General features: G+C 36.2%; 1 protein-coding gene across 1 annotated transcript; it reads right to left on the reverse strand.

Moving 5' to 3' along the window:
* Window positions 1–8,206: 8,206 nt before the first annotated feature.
* On the reverse strand, window positions 8,207–10,714 carry LOC113325240 (putative F-box/FBD/LRR-repeat protein At5g44960). The gene is made up of 3 exons (XM_026573446.1): window positions 9,623–10,714; window positions 8,793–9,008; window positions 8,207–8,642 (listed from the first exon to the last, which is right to left on the reverse strand). The coding sequence occupies exons 1-3, from the start codon at window positions 10,712–10,714 to the stop codon at window positions 8,346–8,348; spliced, it is 1,605 nt and encodes a 534-aa protein (XP_026429231.1). The 3' UTR covers window positions 8,207–8,345.
* Between the last annotated feature and the right edge of the window lie 7,223 nt (window positions 10,715–17,937).

Here is a 17,937-nt window from a genome sequence, read left to right on the forward strand (position 1 = left end):
ATAAGGTTCTGATGATGCTTTTTAGAGAAGAAGAAAACAGATTGTTTTTGATGTATTGGAATGGGAGAACATCTTCGCTACTTATAGTGATATTCATGCCTGTTGGTAGTGTCGTTTCATCACCAACAGACGCTTCCAAAAGCCATTAATGGTGGCTTATGAGAAGAGATGCGTCTGTTCAATTTTGAATGGAAACTTCTAGGTTTTACAAAGCGTCCAAGACGCTTCCAAAAGCCAACCGGGTCGATCACCGTATAACTCTGCGTAGCGGCAAACCTTGAAAATATCCAACAACATAAGCGTCCAAGAGATCCGGTTCGGTACGAGTCCGGTTTTTCCGGTTCCGGGCCGGTACAGGTAAAATGGACCGGGTCTTGTACAACTCTAACTACAACAGAAATCATTAATGAGATCAAACTGCTGATTTTTATTTGGGGTTCAAATCAGAAATTGTTTGGACATTACAATTTCAGAGATCTAATAACGCACTGGAAGGTTATAATTAATAGAATGTAATCGATCAAAATGGGGGCAATTTTCCGTATTACATTTTTCTTCAATAAATTTAACTTTTTTCCTCAAAAAAAAAAAAGAGTATGCGATGAATTAATTCATCTGCTAACTTACGAATCCTGTCTTCTTCATCACCCGATGATTCACCGCACTTACTAAGCTCGTATTCTTCAATCGAAGATCCCTCACACTTACTGATGTCGTGTTCTTCAATCGATGATTCCTCGTACTTTCTGATCTCGTCTTCTTCAATCGATGATCCCCCGCTTTTTCTCTTCATCGTAGCAAAAGAATGGCACGTACTCGCTCTGTGAAGAGATACAGTAGAGGAACTAGGGTTTTTATGGTATAACTTATATATAGAATATACTCAAACAGAAAACGACGGTAGGGCTATAAGAAACATGCTTTGTCGCCGCCGACAGAACAAAAGCTCTGAAATAGGTTTTATGGTTTGATTACGCGGAACATAAACAATCCTTCTAACAGGGGGTTAGTCCTCGAGTGACTTCTGGGGAGTTGAGTGTATTTTAAATCTCAAGAATTTTGAGAGAGTTTGAGAGAGTGTAGGGAGTTTGAGAGAGTTTGGTGTTTTTGAGTTCAGGGAGTTTGTGGGAGTGTAGGGAGTTTGACAGAGTTTATTAGAGGGAGTTTGGGGGAGTTTGAGAGAGTTCACTCCTAACTCATTCTCTTTTAAGAAACAATAAACCCTCATTTGCAAATAACATTGATCTTTAATCAAAAGAAAAAAAATAAATGAAAATGATCGTATCTCTGTATCAATAGTATGTTATTTTGTGCAACGAGATAATTTTTTCCCCTTCAATTTAACGGTCTCCATACAATTCTAACTCCCTTTATTTATTTCTGAAATTAGGGTTCTTATTTGGGGTGGTTAAGGGAGTAGTGGTTGGTTATAGGTGGTGATGGTAGTGGTGAGAAAATAGTTTTGACGGTGGTTGCAGAAGTGGTAATGTAATTCAACTCAGGGAAGCGCTAATTGTGAAGACTTCTACATTTTTTTTGCTGGTGCATCTTACGGAATATGTAGATCTAAACAAATCTATATATCCACACGTTTTCATGGACTCTAGATCACTATCCTAATATTTTCATAGAAATGTTTCACCGTATCATAATGGACATCATCTGATAATCATTTCATCATGTTGGGAACAACATTTTTGTTGCTGAGATTTGAGAAATCCGTATGATTTGAAAAGAAAGATTTTGAACCAAATTTGGTTGTGAGACCAAAATACACTAAAATCTCTACTCTTTTGAGAGATTTGTTGTGAGACCAAAATACACTAAAAACTCCTTCAAACTCCCCAAAGAAACCAACTCCCTAATATTGTAGGGTTTTATGACTAACAGGGAGTTCAAGAGCTTTTTTTAAACTCCCCAGCGACTAACAGGTGTTTTCTAGGGAGTTTAGGAGACTCCTCTAAACTCCCCCACGACTAACGGGGATTTGGAGAAACTCCCTCAAACTCCCTCAGGACTAACAGGAGAAAACCCAAATACATTAAAATCTCTCGAACTCTCGCACGACTAACCCCATGTTAGTGTTTCCAAGGCCTTTTATTAATTATTCGGCACGGGCTAGTTCAGTAATTTATTTACGTCTTTTAAGGGATCTCGTGCGTATGACCTATTTTATTCTTGCACGAAGTTTTCTTGTACAAGTATATATCTATCTCATTCATACTTGTTCATATTTGTCTTTTAACATGCAAAATCCTTCTAAAGCTATTCGCTCAGAATTCTCTGATATCATGGGGATGATTATAATGAGTTATACTTATAGGAAGCTTCAATTTTTTTCTGTATACTTATACTTGTTTTATAGGAAGCTTCAATTGTTTTTCCTGTATACTTATACTTGTTTTCTACGTAGAAAAATATATTGAAATGGATGTGGAACAAAAATATTGGGAAGAGTATCAAAGAACCCGCAAAACTGGTTTCCAACGTGAATATTGCTTCAATATTATGAAGGTGTTTAACAATTTTAATCCATACTTGTTGGAAGGTAATCAAATACCACCAAAATCACCATATGGTCTAATCTCGCAGGATTTTTAGAAGGGTGGTCCCGCTTCCTCACTGAAAGGGAATGGATATCCATATGTTGGGTCTCTCCAGGTAGTCAGGAACAACACAACATCAGTCTGGAGGTTAACAACATCGTCAAGAGAAGAGGAGGAGGTCAAAAATATGGAAAAGCAGCAAGAGACGCAACCCAAAGAGCAGCAAAAGGAGGTTCAAACAAGTTCAACTATTATGAGCGCAAGGAATTCGAGCTCAGTGACAATGGCATTGCGATAAGGTAATTTCGAAAAAGTCTTCTTTCGCTAGAACAACACTACATGGATTTTAAGATGAACAAGCTACTCTCCTTGAACACTTCGACAATGAATCTACGAGTACTTGCTATATGGACTAGGGAAATGGATAAGGAGGAAGAACAAGTCCCTGAACAACCTGGCATGTATGAGAATGAGGAAGACGATGTCGATGCCAATGATGCCTCGGAAGAAGACAAGGATGAATATCACCTTGATAAGTTATGTAGCTAATTTTAATTTTTATTGGTTAAGTTTAATTTAAATGTAATGGTTTAGTTAAAATTACTCTTAATGGAATTTTCTTAACTTATCAATTAATTTAAATAGTCTCACTGCGTTACATTTAATTAAAATAAACAACATTAAATTGAAAAACAACATCTATATCTGCCTCGGTTTCGGCCATCCTGGTTTTGACGTCCCCGCGCATCGTCTCTTGATATAGCACAGCGGAAACGATTTAGAATAAACCGACACGCGGAGAATCCACTCCGGTAAAGAGGACCCAAAAATGATAAACAACTCCAATCCAGGAGCAAAGCGATGATAAACGATCAATGATGATCGATCTCTCAAAGAGAGTTAAACATGTTTTAAACCAAATGTATTTTCATTAAACGAGCTAATCCAAGCTAAAATACAATGATAATAGAAAAGGCTATTTATAGCCTGCAAACATAAACCCTACATTCTAGAACGTTCATAAATTAGCCTAGAGAATATATTGTTCTCACAAAAACAAGATAATTCAAAGAAAGAAAACTAATTATCATAATAATTAAAGTACTAAAATTAAGAGATATCCAAGATATTAACATTATCTTGAAATATATGCTAACTCCAAATATACGTCCCCTATCAGGCTCCCCTACTACGATGAAACTCGTCTCGAATTTATACTGGAAATGACAAGTCCACGAAAAAACTTTGACACTCCCACTTGTGGTACAACTTGATTTGGAATTATGCATTGGAATCACTAACCTTTCGCAAGACAGAACTTGCTTCAAAATCTTTTTCATATGCTTGCACCGTGTTAAAATTTGGCCTTGCTTTAGCCTACTGCTATTAATGAAAAACTTCCATGAACAATTCCATGCGAAGTCATGACGGCATCCAACTGAAGTAGGTGTACATAACTTAGCAAAAGGATCTTCCTAGGAGCTTTTGGGAACTACCACCTCAACTGTATCCATTTTCGAGAATTTATTATTAAGCATCGGATGGTCTTCATTAACTTGATTAGTCCAAGCATCATCCATTGTCAATGGGTGCTCGGTCGGAGCTAACACACCACGTTGGAGAGAAACATGGATCCCACGTGAACTTGGAAGTGGAACCAATTTGGAGTCTGCGCATACACCAATTTGTAACATTGTGTCAAAGGCAGTTTCCTTTTGCTCAATTAATTGTTCTGGCAAACTTTCCCTGTCTGTCTTAAAACTGTTAGTCTTCACATTTTCCATTTCTTCCTTGCGCTTAGGACGTGGTATTAGAATTACTTTTGCCTTTCCCCACATAAACTCATATAAATCGTCCTTATTTCTATGAATTTCCCCAACATCAACCAACCATAGTTTACCCAATACGATATCACAAACTTCCGTATCAACTACTTCACAAAATATCACATCGGAGTATGCCTTACCGATTGATAACGGAATTCTGCAAACGCCGAAGCGCGCAGATAATGGATCCCCTATTGACACACTCAATGTGATCTGGACGAGGATATCAATCCATTTCTAGTCCTAATGCTTCTACCATTCTTCTCGAAACCAAGTTGCAAATGCAACCATCATCGACTACAAAACGGCAGACACTCCCGACAACAAATCCAGAAAATTTAGGCAACTGTGTATTATAACAATTCATATCGCAGGCTCTCTCAGGCTTCGAGGTTAAATGATTCTGCAGACGGAACTTGGTGAAGGCTCAAAAATTAAGAACGATGTTTTGGGGACCATGGTTTTTTTGGGGGACCATGGTTTTATTTTGGGTAAAGACATTAGAAGTAAATCTAGATCACCCCTTATCTAGATATTTATATTAATACCTAAATTACCCTCCTGATTAATATTGGGTGATGATTAGTTAGTGTAATGATTAGTGAGATGATTAAGTTAAAGATAATTAGTGAGATTAAAAAATCAGATGTTTTTTTTTAAAGAAGTAGAATTATTGAGAGAGTAAAGTTAGAGAAGATGAAGAAGGAAAACATGAAAAACTATGGATTTTACCAACCACAACCGGAGGAAGGGTATTTGGGTACCCAGGTAGGTTTCAAACTTAGATAATGTTGGTTGAATTGCTCCAAACTTTCAAAAAAAGTGAAATTTTTTATGTAGATTTGGGCCAGTTCGGTTACCATATGTCAAGAACATGTAACCGAACACACCTGAAAGTGTAGTTCGGTTACGTTTTCCAAACACGCAGGTTACCGAACTCGCTCGTTAATGGAGGTTTTGGTTGTACAGTGTAATGTTCGGTTACCTAGGATAAAATGGTAGGTAACCGAACTTTGAACTTAACAATTTATTTGGGTACATCTTGTGTGTTCGGTTAGTTCACAAACAAGTTCCCAACCCAACTGCAGGTTAAAAGTAACCTAGTGTTAGAAGTTCGTTTGGTTCGCAAACTTCAACATATTTTGCGAATCAACCGAACTGGGCTTATATATGCATATATGCAATTAGGCAAACGTTCGGTTACTACGAAATTTATTTCTTGGCGAATTAGGTAGAGTTCGGTTACGAAGTTTCAAAGGTACAATTCGGTTACAAAGAAAACTTAATTTTTTTGCGAACGAACCGAACTTGTGGACTTCTCATTATTTTCGTAAACTAAAGTTCGACGATATCCTTATTTTGCGAAGGAACCGAACTTATGGACTTGTGTTGTTCTAATACAAGGAGTTCGGTTAAAAGTATTTTTTTGCGAATCAACCGAACTCAGAGTTTGGTTAAGAAAAAATTAATTTTTATAACCGAACTTTTCTCTGAAAAAAACCCTCCATTAAACCTCTCTGCAACTTCCATTTTAACTCATTTTAATGATTACTTATCATTTATTCAACCAAAAACAAATGACAAGTAATAGGTTTGTGAGAATATCTTTGTTAATGTTTTAAATCAAGCTATATATATATTGGTGGTGGTGGTAATCGGAGGTGGTGGTGGTAATCGGTGGTTGGTGGTGGTGACAATCGGAGGTGGTGGTGGTGGTAATCGGCGGTGGTGGGCGGTGGCGGTGGTGGTAATCGGTGGTTGTTGTTGGTGGTGGTGGTAATCGGCGATGGTGGGAGGTGGTGGTGGGAGGAGGTGGTGGTTATATATATAGGTGATTATTGGGTTGGTTTTAAATTAAATTAGGGTAAGGGTAGGTTAGTCATTTCAATGTTTTAGGATACCCCTTATAACTATAGGATAGGTGGCCTAATAGGATCATGGTCACCCGAAAAAATAATGGTCCCAAAAAATCGTTCCAAAATTAATAAGGGTTCTTGGGGTGAACTTCAAGTTTGAAACCGTGTATGATAGATGGGCTCAAATGAGTAACGTAGTTAGTGGGCCTGTAACAAAACAAGCCGAACAGATCACTTTCTCCCTGTCCCACTAGTAACAAAACAAGGGTTTCACGAAAACAAATTAACAGAAGCAGTGATCAAGATGCTTACCAAACCGTGATACCCGCAACTGTGATCAAAATACCCGCAACTGTGATGTTGAACAGGAAGCCAAAGCTTCAACTGATTTCTTCTTTTCCTTGTTAAAACTTTTTTTTTTGATTTTTTTTTTAATGATAAATATAATTTTTGATAAAAATCTAGATGTTACGAGACTCCTCGATCGATCTTTCTAGGAATAACTCACAGATGCACAACACAGGAAAAGCCTGCTCTGATAACCATCTGATACGGCTCAACGTGAACGATTTAGAATAAACCGACACGCGGAGAATCCACTCCGGTAAAGAGGACCCAAAAATGATAAACAACTACAATCCAGGAGCAAAGCGATGATAAACGATCAATGATGATCAATCTCCCAAAGAGAGTTAAACAGGTTTTAAACCAAATGTATTTTCATTAAACGAGCTAATCCAAGCTAAAATACAATGATAATAGAAAAGGCTATTTATAACATGCAAACATAAACCCTACATTCTAGAACGTTTCCTAAATTAGCCTAGAGAATATATTGTTCTCATAAAAACAAGATAATTCAAATAAAAAAAACTAATTATCCTAATAATTAAAGTACTAAAATTAAGAGATATCCAAGATATTAACAATATCTTGAAATATATACGAACTCCAAATATACGTCCCGTATCATCTCTTCTTCCTTTTATAGCCCAAAGGTGCTTAGTTAGACCTTCCCTTAGTTATCCATGGAGTCCCCGGTTTTGGATTCTGTCGATGGCAAGTGTATATTCTCTTGTCGGACGGTCATGCTGCACCACAAGCCTCATTTTCAAATCTTCGTCTGCAAAACTAGTCCATGTAGGGCAGTTTTGGAAAATCCTAATGGTGTTTGGGACAATGATTCTTTCAACATCTTTATGAGTAGGCTTTTTAGAAAAAGTTGGACCACAATGCTCGAGTATTATTTCACGAAACAATTTGAGATACCTAAAAACAATTATTTTGCGAATACCGATGTAGTAATCTGTGAAAGAGTACCACTGCTATTCGTAGAGACTAGTGTCTATCAATGACAGCTGCTGCATCGAGGGATTCCTTTACAGGGAGATTTAAAAAAAAGGGGACAATCAATCATCAAAACCAGCAAGGATGATCGGAAAGGTTTCACCTTTTCTTTCATATGTCGGGGTTGTTAAAATTGTTAATCAAAACAGTAAAATATAATTTTTAGGTGCTACACTGCCGCTTCTAGTGAACCTGGTGACAAGCTAAACAATAATATTCACATTGTTAAGAGCAAGGTGAGAAAAGTGTTTGCGCGTCCAACAAAACTAATGGTTTTTAATGGATGTTATCCAAAGCTGAAAAATAATATTTTGAAAAACATAAACAGAAAATTGCAAATCATCCACCATAACACAAAATAATGAAAAAAATTCACTTGCTATTTAGCGAAATAATGATCAGCAGGGGCCTCCAGCCTCTAACCTCTGACTATAATTAGGGTAATAAGTATAACCTCTGATTTCTATAACAAAAATCAAAATAAAAGCACCATTAAGGTGAATGTAATAGTCACCGCTAGTGATGAAGTCTAAACGGAAAGTATACCAAAAAGCTAATAAGTATTAATAATAAATTAATGATCAATACTTATTATTTTTTCACGAAACAAAATTGCTAGAGTGCAGGGCAGAGAAATTGCCTAAAAATATTTCATAAAGACTTACTTTGAAAAAAAGAACTGTCGAGAAAAGTTAATCTTAACAAAGGTACGAATCCAGGAGAAAGCAAAAAAATCAGAAAATAAATAAGGTACGCCCAAAGTTCAAGTGCTAGGCGAAGTCTCGTCTAGCTTCCTGTACATCTAGGAATATTGCGACACTCGGAAGGTCCAATTTCTTTCGCAAATCAGTAAGGTCATCGAAAATATTCCCACGTACAGAAGCATCCGAAAGTCTTTCCACTGGTTTGCAGTGGATACGGAATTTTTCCAGAACGTCCGCCTTCGTCAACAAAATTTTAAGAAGCTTCATTTCTATAGCGCTTCCTTGAAAGTTAGAAACCTTGACCATCTTGAGCTTATTCAGCGTGAACATCACAGACAACGTCTCTAATTCTATCATCAGCAGCTAAACAATAAAATAACAACAATTCAAGGATGAATACTCGCACGTTTTAGAAGATATTTCTCTTTTGTAGTGTGCAAATTCAAATTACTGACATCAAGTATGAATTACATATTATAGATATTAATTTAACAAAATAAGAAGGATACCAACCTCATCTTGATTTGAAGCTGATTCCCAATCGCGATATCTAGCAAGTTCCAAGATAAGTGATTCAATATTTGGGGACATCGAGAGAAAGGTGGCTATCATAAAAACGGAAGTGCTCCATGAAAAATCAACTTGGAGCAACTTTAAATCCCGCAGATTATCGAACTGCTCAGGTACATGATCTTTATGTTCTAGGAACTCTGGAAGTCCCGGGATATCCTTTGGCACATAAAACGATCAACAAAAAGGAATCATTGATTAGATCATGTTAGTCACTAGTCAGTGGCGGAATCATCCAAAATAAGAGGGGCTAAAATTTTTTTATAGAGAAGCAACTAATAGCATTTAAGGCGGCTGAAGGCCGCTATTTTTTTTTTATGGAAGGGACCGCATAACTAGTGAGCAACTATGAGCTCGTCCAGGTATCAAATGAACACTAATAATAAAAATAAAACAAAAAGAAATTAAGAAAACAAAACACAACATCAAGAACGCTGGATTAATTGTAAGCGAAAGAGTTTAAAGAGTTTAAGGTGCAAATGGACTAACTAACTTAATGAACCTGTTAGACTAACTAGCTTTTTTTCTTTGGCTAAGGGTGAATTCTTAACCTGTTAGGGTTCTATAAAATAAAAAGGGGTTACAAGCCAGGGTTAGCCCCACTTTAGTTCTGCCACTGGTCACTACATGTTCATCGTAATCTATCTCCAGACATCTTATGATTCTCCCGCGCACACACCCCAAAAGCTAACTTAAATTATACTGGAATGCGCTAGAAGAGTTGATAATACAAAAATACTAGCACCCCAAGTTTTTTTAAAAAAGAGGAATACCTGGAGTAGTGGAACCGATATTGTTAGACATTGCACGTTACGAAGCACTTCCAGAGACGTTCTCTGAGGTGTAAGATCTGTAGACATATCATCACCTCCGTCCTCTTTTGCAACCATTGTCGCATTGGATAGGGAAGAAGCACCATAATGCGAAACACCATGATGCCTGTCCTCCTTTGTAGCAATTGTCGCATTCACTAGGGAAGAAACATCTTCCAGATAAACGTTGTTTGTAGCTGATTCAAAGAATAAGGATACAAGTTTTGGGGCATATAAACTCAGCGAAGTTCTTCCTTCATGTTTACGAATCTTTAAGTGCTTCAGCGTAGGAGAACGGATTTTAATACCACCATGATAAGTAATAGGATTACGTAACATTAAATCCAGATATTCAATAACAGGACAACTTGCTACTAACTTATTTATTTCCTCTCCATCCGCAGATGGAATATAATCAAGTTTCAGATATACAAGACTAGGTAAATCCGATGACTTGGATAGATCAATCGGTATACGAGGGATCACAAGTGTCAACTTTTTCAATGAATCAGAGGAAAACGTACCGTCCGGAATCTGAATTTTCTCACTGGTGTGAGAAATACAAATATCTTCGACGTTAGCTTCTAATGCAGCTTGTATCCAGCTATGAATCGGACGCTCATATTCATAAGGAAGGTTAATATGTAACCGTTGAATATACTTATTACGGGATTCCAGTGCCTTGCTGACTAATTCGATGTTAAACTCATCATATTCATGACCATATTTTTGCAAAGAATAATCCAGCTTTAATGTTGGGAGAGAAGTCACCATATAATTCCATTTTTTCGAGCAAACACAAGTTTTAACAGCAAATATCATATCCATGAAAGAAAGTATGTGATGAATTAATTCATCTGGTAACTTACTGATCCTGTCGTTTTCATCAATCGAAAATTCCTCGCTGATCTCGTCTTCTTGAATCGATAATCCCTCGCACTTTCTGCTCGCGTCTTCGTCAATCGATGATCCCTCGCACTTTCTGATCTCGTCTTCTTTGATCGATGATCCCCTGCCTCTCCCCCCACGTTTCCCCCCGCGTTTTCTCTTCATCGTAGCAAAAGAATGGCACGTACAGAAACTAGGGTTCTCTCTTCTTCTGGGAAGAGATGCAGTAGAGGAACTTGGGATTTTACGGTCTTACGTATGGTGTATATATATACTCAAACAGAAACCGACATTACGGCTATATATGGAAACATGCTTCGTCGTCGCCGACAGAATAAAAGCTTTGATATATATAGTTAGGTTTTATTGTGGTTTGATTACGCGGAATATAAACAATCATGCTTTCGTGTTTTACAAGGTCTTTTATTTCGCACGGGATATTTCAGTAATTTGGTTTTTCTCAAGGGATTTTGTGCGGTGACCTATTTTATTCTTGCACGAAGTTTTCTTGTCAACCGGAGCCGGCCGTGAGCAGAGCAGGCACAGTCCTGCGTTTCTCGAGGCCTAAAGCCCAAAAAAGTTTGGTGGCCCCTGGTTAAACAAAAAGTTTATAATTAGGCTCAGTCGAATGGTGTCCAAGATCCAAGATTGGGATTATTGAAGTGTCGTTTATATGGACACTATTTGTTTGATTCCCAGAAATGCCTTCGGTTTGTTTGGATGGGAGATGGAAGCAATTCCCGGCACGCCATTAGAAATGACGTATCAAAAAAGTATCATATGTCATTAGTAATGGCATCTAGGATATACTTTATGGAAAGTCAAACATCAGTATCATATAGACTGTTGGATTCATAATCTTATTAATGATTTGACGGTGATACATTAGATGCCATTTCAAATGGCGTTTTTGTTTTGAATCTTGAATTCCCGCTATGCTTGGAAGTTGAATTTTGATGACGTGGGTTCTCCAAAAATGTTGAATCTTGGAGAACCATTAGAGTCGGCCTTAGCAAAAGGTCAATATTTTTTTTGTCCCTCAAGAAATTATTTATTTTTATTAGTAGCCCCTTTTAAGTTTAACTTTTTTTTTTTTACATTTTGCCTCATGTATTCTAAAGGTTTAATATAATATCCTTTTTTTACCATTTGAAATCAAAATGGTATATTTTCAGTCGTGACCTAAAGCGTGGCTTTCATATGGCAAGGCTGGCCTGGCCTTGAGGCAAGTCTAGCAAAACTTTGTCTTTGGCGACACCCTATATTAGGAAAACAATTAATTTAGGATATTTCAAAGGGGAATTTTCCTTTTTTAAAGAAAAGATGGTCTAAAAATAATTCTGAGTATAAAATGGGACCAAAATCATAAGAGCATGAAGGGGCAGATACAAATGAGCTGTTAATTTAGCGGTTAAACTTTAATGAGAAAACAAAAGATTAGACAACAAGTATGGAATGGGAAGTGAAATTATCACTACGGATACATAAGTTATGATTCAGGGTAATCACTACGGATGGAATGGGAAGTGAAATTATCAATGGAGTAGATTGTCAATTAGATAGATACATAAGTTATGATTTATATTTCCAAGTCTTTTGTAGGGAGCAAGAGCGAGGAGAGTATAAACGCGGAAGCAATAATTGTTTACATTGATAATTAATTCGGTGTACAATTTTCATGGCTCAACAACCTACTTATAGTTTCACAAACTTGATGATCACTCAAAGTAAACTTTCCTAACAAATATCAAACTCTAAACAAAGACTCTTCTAGAAGCCCAAAGAAACTCTAAACGTAGTAAAACTCTAAAACCGACAACCCGCACAATTTGCTTCTCAAGTTAACTTGATGTCCAAAGTAAATCCACCATGTCAACAATACTTGTTGATCCACCATGTCAACAATACTTGTTGATCCAACTATCTTCTTCATATTGCGTCAACTGCAGTAGTTGATCCAAAACAAAACTTCATTATATCTTGGTTTAACTTCCAACATCTTTCAATCAAAGTTTTAGGGCAAAAACATCAAATCCCCAACAAATTTAGTTTAAGTTTTCTATTGTTTTTTATTTACTGATTTTGTGTTTCTTTCACTTCAAATTCACAAAGTTTTAGTTTCAGAGATTCAACAACAAGCTAGAAAAGATTAATCACATACTTGAGCGGGTATAAAAACTGTACTACTGCACTTCTTTGTTCTTTTTTTCTTCTAACATTTGCAATTACTTTATAAGGAACTTCTCTATGAAACATATACAAGCAAAGGTATTTAAAATCGTACTTTTAAAATAGACAAACATTACTTAATGGAGACGAGCTGCCGATGGGGAAACACCTGGAATTTTTCCTTGGGGTAGCAAAATCTCAGGTTCGGCCCTGTTGTCAAGTATCTATCTCGTTCTTACTTGTTCATATTTGTCTCTCTAACTTGCAAAATCATTCTAGAGATATTCGCTCAAAACTCTCTCATCGGGATGATTATAATGAGTTATACATATAGGAATATTCTTCAATTGTTTTTTCCGTATACTTATATATATATTCTCTACATAGAAAAAATATGCTGAACCGGATGTGGAACGAATATGTTGGAAGAGTGGCAAAAAACCCACAAAACAGGTTTCCAATATGGATATTGTTCCAATATTCTAAATGTGCTTAACAATTTTAATCCATACTTATTGGGAGGTAATCAAATGCCAGCTACATCACCATATGGTCCAATTTTGCAGGATTTTCATAATGGTGGGCCAGCTTCCTCGCTTGAAGGAAATTGACTTCCAGATGTTGGGTCTTCAGGTAGTCAAGAACAAGACAACAATCTAGATGTTAACACCAACGTCAAGAGAAGAACAGGAGGAGGTCAAAAATCTGGAAAAACAGTGAGAGACGCAGCCCAAAGAGCACTTGAAGGAGGTTGAAACGAGTTCAACTATTATGAGCACAAGGAATTCGAGCTCAGTGACCGTGGCATTGCGATAAGGAAATTTCGAAAAATTCGTCTTTCTCGAGAACAACATTACTGAGATTTTAAGATGAACAAGCTAATATCCTTGAATACTTCCACAATGAATCACGAAAACTTGCTATATGAACTAGGGAAATGGATAAGGGGGAACAACAAGTCCATGAACAACCTGGCCTGTATGAGAATAGGGAAGAAGATGTCGATGTCGATGATGTATCGAAACAAGACGAAGATCAATAGTTTTGTAGCTAATTTTAATTTTAATTGGTTAAGTTTAATTTAAATGTAATAGTTTAGTTAAAATTACGTTTAATAGAATTCTTTAACTTATCAGTTAATTTAAATAGTCTCACTGCGTTACATATAATTAAAATAAACAACATTAAATTGAAAAATAACACTTACCTGCCTTGGCCTCGACCACCTTGGTTTTAATTCCCCCGCATCGTCTATTCGTCATTTTTATAAACCAAAGGTGCTTAGTTAGATCTTCTCTCCAATTTAGTATTCTTTCGGTGGAAAGTCTATATTCTCTTGTCAGACGGCCATGCTGCACCACAAGCCTCAGCCTCAAATTTTCGTTTGGAAAATCAGGATGGGCAGTTCTAATAAACCCCTCGTGGTGTTTTCGGCAGTGATTCTTTCAACATCTTCCTGAGTATGTTTTCTTTAGAAAAAATTAGACCAAAATGCTCGACTATTGTTTCGCAAACAATTTGAGATACCTAAATGTGGTTGTATTTCTAATACAGATGTAGTCATACGTGGAATCCGTTGGTACCCCGTAACATAGTATATGAAGGGCTACAATGACCTTTGTTCGAGACTAAATCCTCGTACATTTCGTGCTCTATACTAACAGTTAAATAAAGGTTTTACCCTACAAAGCTCAGCAATAATCCTTTGCATCAAGTTGCGGCCATGCGGAATCGACGCTGAAAATGCTCATCGAGATAGACACATCCATTATTAAAATAATCATGCATCGTCTTGTCGTGGTAAAAATGTCGATCTTTCACTCAATCTTCTGGTCATAACTTCATGTGGATCTAAAAGCTCTGGTATTATCCCTGGTTGTAATTGCAACATACAATTTTGCCTCCTTATATCTAAAATTGTGTCTTCATCCATTTGACGCAAAATCTCGATATACATTTCTTCCTCTTCTTCATACAAGGTTTCATCCATCTCCATATATTCCTCAGAAGAACCAAAATAAGGATTCATGGTTGAAAATTAAAAGCGATTGAAGTTGCGAAAAGATTGATTGGATGAAAGATTGTTGTGAATTTGAAAGATCAAGCTCGAGTAGTTTTTATTGGGGTAGAAAAACTAGTTGTTCCGGTGACCGTTAAAGTATTTGTTCGCGGTCTTTGAAAACCCGCTAGCGGTTGTACTAAATTCGCCCAGTGCATTTAATATGATGCATGTTTGCGCATCCACCTGCTCAACAATTTTTTTTAATTTGGTAATTGGAATAAGAATTGCCCTTATATCTTGCAAGAATGTTTTGTTTTGCACATTTGCTGCTTAAATCAATTTTACATCGACTATTAGGGGCAGATATTTTCGCCTTGATAACTATAAGCTGAATAGGCCTAAACGCGCTTGATAATGGGCCTCGTAGGACAAGATGTGCCATATGAATATTTTCACTCGCCCATTTTACGAAACCTGTTTTGAGGCATACTGGATTTTTTTGAGGCATACTAAATAATGTCAAAATAGGGTCACTAAATAAAAAACAACATCACCCCTTATACATCCGTTTTGATAATGGAATAACTACCCTTACATAATTAGTGTTAATGATTATGATTAGATTTGATTAATTAAGAATTTTAAAGATTGATTAAAAATTAAATTATTAATTTTAAATTAGTAGAGAAATCAAATTTATGTGAGAGAGTTGGAATTTTTGAGAGGAAGAAGAAGAAGTGAAAAAAAACTTGGGTTTTGACATTTTAATGATTAGAAGTGACCAAAATGTGTGATTCAAATCGGAGGTAGACTTCTATACGAGGTTTAATGTCCTTTTTATAAGTTGAATCTATCAAAAAATTGAATTTTTAAAACCCAGATCTACTGACCAGATGAACAGTTCGGCTGATAGCTTATCAGCCGAACCTCTGTGTTTCGAAAATATACCTTGGTTCGACTAACAACTTGTCAGCCAAACCTAGGTATGTTTTCGAAACACAGAGGTTCGGCTGACAAGTTATCATCCGAACTTTACTCTGTAACTCACGAATTTAGGTTCGGCTGATTCGAACAAAATCGTTGTTAGCCGAACCCAGGTGTATTTTCAAAAAACATAGGTTCGGCTGACATGTTATCAGCCAAACTTCACTCTGTAACTGACGAATTTAGGTTCGGTTGATTTGAACAAAATCTAGCGAAATCACATTAGCTGAACATAGTGTTTCTCTAAATCATATATTAGGTTCGGCTCAAAATTGATATTCCAAGATCAGCCGAACTGATCTTCTGAAAACCCTAATTTCATCTTTAAAATCATATTTTATCGATCAAACAAAATAAAACCAATAAAAAACAAGGTGGGTTTGTTACAAATGCATTCTAAAATACATCTAAGAGCAATTGAGATTTGGATTTCGCACTCTAACATGGCTCACTTTGATTCGTGTTTCCTTTAATTGATTGATTGCTTGATTAAATTGGATTCCAAGATGTTTAAGTTCAAAGGTTATTTTGATTTTAAGTTTTTGAGGATAAGGACACTCTAGTAATTAGATTGTTTAAGGATATATAGGTAATTGCACTACCTTTAGACGTCCCTTAAAAAACCACCATAGATGGGATAATAAATAAGTATGCCTCAAAACAATTCAGTATGCCTCAAAACATGTTTCCATTTTACAACACTCACTAGCAAGGCATGTATCTACTAAATTTTCCCCAACCCAACAGAACTCCATGGAAGAGCAACAATTTAAGAAAATCCAACGCGATAGAAAAAAACATAAAATTGTTTAATTAACCCTAAAACAATAATTTCTGGGTGAAAAAGACATGTAAAGTTTGATACTGTTTAAATGGACGGGAATTAAAAATATACTTTTCTACAAACCATTTGATGTAGGACATCCAATGGTTCAAGACGGTATCAACTTGGTCCAGTTGCTCCCGTAACAACGACATCAACTTTGCCTAGTTGCTCCCATAACGACTACGTCAACTTTACTTAGTTTACTTTCTTTGCAAGTATTTACTTTCCTAGTTTACTTAGAATTTCCTTTTCTTTTATTTTAGTCGTTCATCTAAGCCTATATAAAGGCTAGGTCTCTTTGTTTAGAGAATACAATCTTTTATCAAACAATATTATTATCAATATTATTATTCATTTATACGAATTCTCTTCTATCTTTTCTTAATCTTTTTATCAATTTCATCTTATTCGTATCTCTTTCGTCTCTTCGTATCACCTTCAATCTCAGTATTGGTTTCTTCTTAACAAGCTCTACATTAGTTGGTACCACAGTCAACGTTTCTAGATTCTTATCTAGAAACCGATCCATAGTCTTCCGCAAACTCAAAACCCTATCCCTTATAGAAAAAAAACACCCTAGTTTTCTTTTTCTTTTACGTTTTTGTCCATGAAGAAAACAAAACTTGACGATGTACCTATGGATGATCTTCTGCAGATGAGATCAGACTTAATATTTCGTATTGCATAATATAACAAGGAATTCCAGGAGATTATTTATAGGCCTTATCCGTACCCAAGAGATAGAATAAGAAAAAAAGAACTTCTTATTGCCAGAGAAGAGGGAAGACAACTTTTGGAGAAGTTTGAAGAATTTCTGATTGCTGAAGGAAAACGTGAAAGATTTAAGATTTCTTTGGCTGAAGATAAACGTGGATATCCACTTACTTTGGCCAAGCTTTCCGGTAAAGAAGCTCAAAAGAATTCATCGTCTTCTACCGATACCGTAGTTGTTTCGGGTACGTTAGTTAACAAAAAAGGGATGGAAGTTCCTATTCCAGAGGATAAAGATAATCATGTTACTATGCAAGAAGAAAGATTGGTCCACGAAGAGGAGGAATAACATAATGATAAAGTTGTATCGTTATTAACTCAAGATGATTCGTCGTCGTCTAAAGGTGTTGGCTCTGTTTCAGCTACATCAATTGGTGAGGAAGAGATGAAAAATATTTCTCAAACAGACGAAGTAAATCATATTTATAAGGAAGGAACTCACGTCAACATGGTCTTACATGAATCACATGATTTTTCAGAGAATGGTAAGTCATCGAATCTTAGTTTAATGGCTTATGATATATCTGTTTTATCTAGAGTTAAAAATAATCAAGTTCTTAATCATGAGAAAGCATGTATGGTGTCTTATATAAATCCTAGTGAGACTGTTGAGTTAACTCCTGGAAATTCTGTTGA

This window comes from Papaver somniferum, chromosome 11 (genome assembly GCF_003573695.1).
Source record: "Papaver somniferum cultivar HN1 chromosome 11, ASM357369v1, whole genome shotgun sequence".
NCBI classification, from domain to species: domain Eukaryota; kingdom Viridiplantae; phylum Streptophyta; class Magnoliopsida; order Ranunculales; family Papaveraceae; genus Papaver; species Papaver somniferum.

Bases quoted from the DNA above. Each gene is read 5' to 3' on its own strand.
- LOC113325240 (XM_026573446.1), bottom strand. From the start codon at position 10,714: ATGAAGAGAAAACGCGGGGGGAAACGTGGGGGGAGAGGCAGGGGATCA. The intron at 9,009-9,622 runs GTATTCCTCTTT...TATGTGCCAAAG, and splicing joins TATCGGTTCCACTACTCCAG to GATATCCCGGGACTTCCAGA. The intron at 8,643-8,792 runs GTTGGTATCCTT...TTTATTGTTTAG, and splicing joins CAGCTTCAAATCAAGATGAG to CTGCTGATGATAGAATTAGA.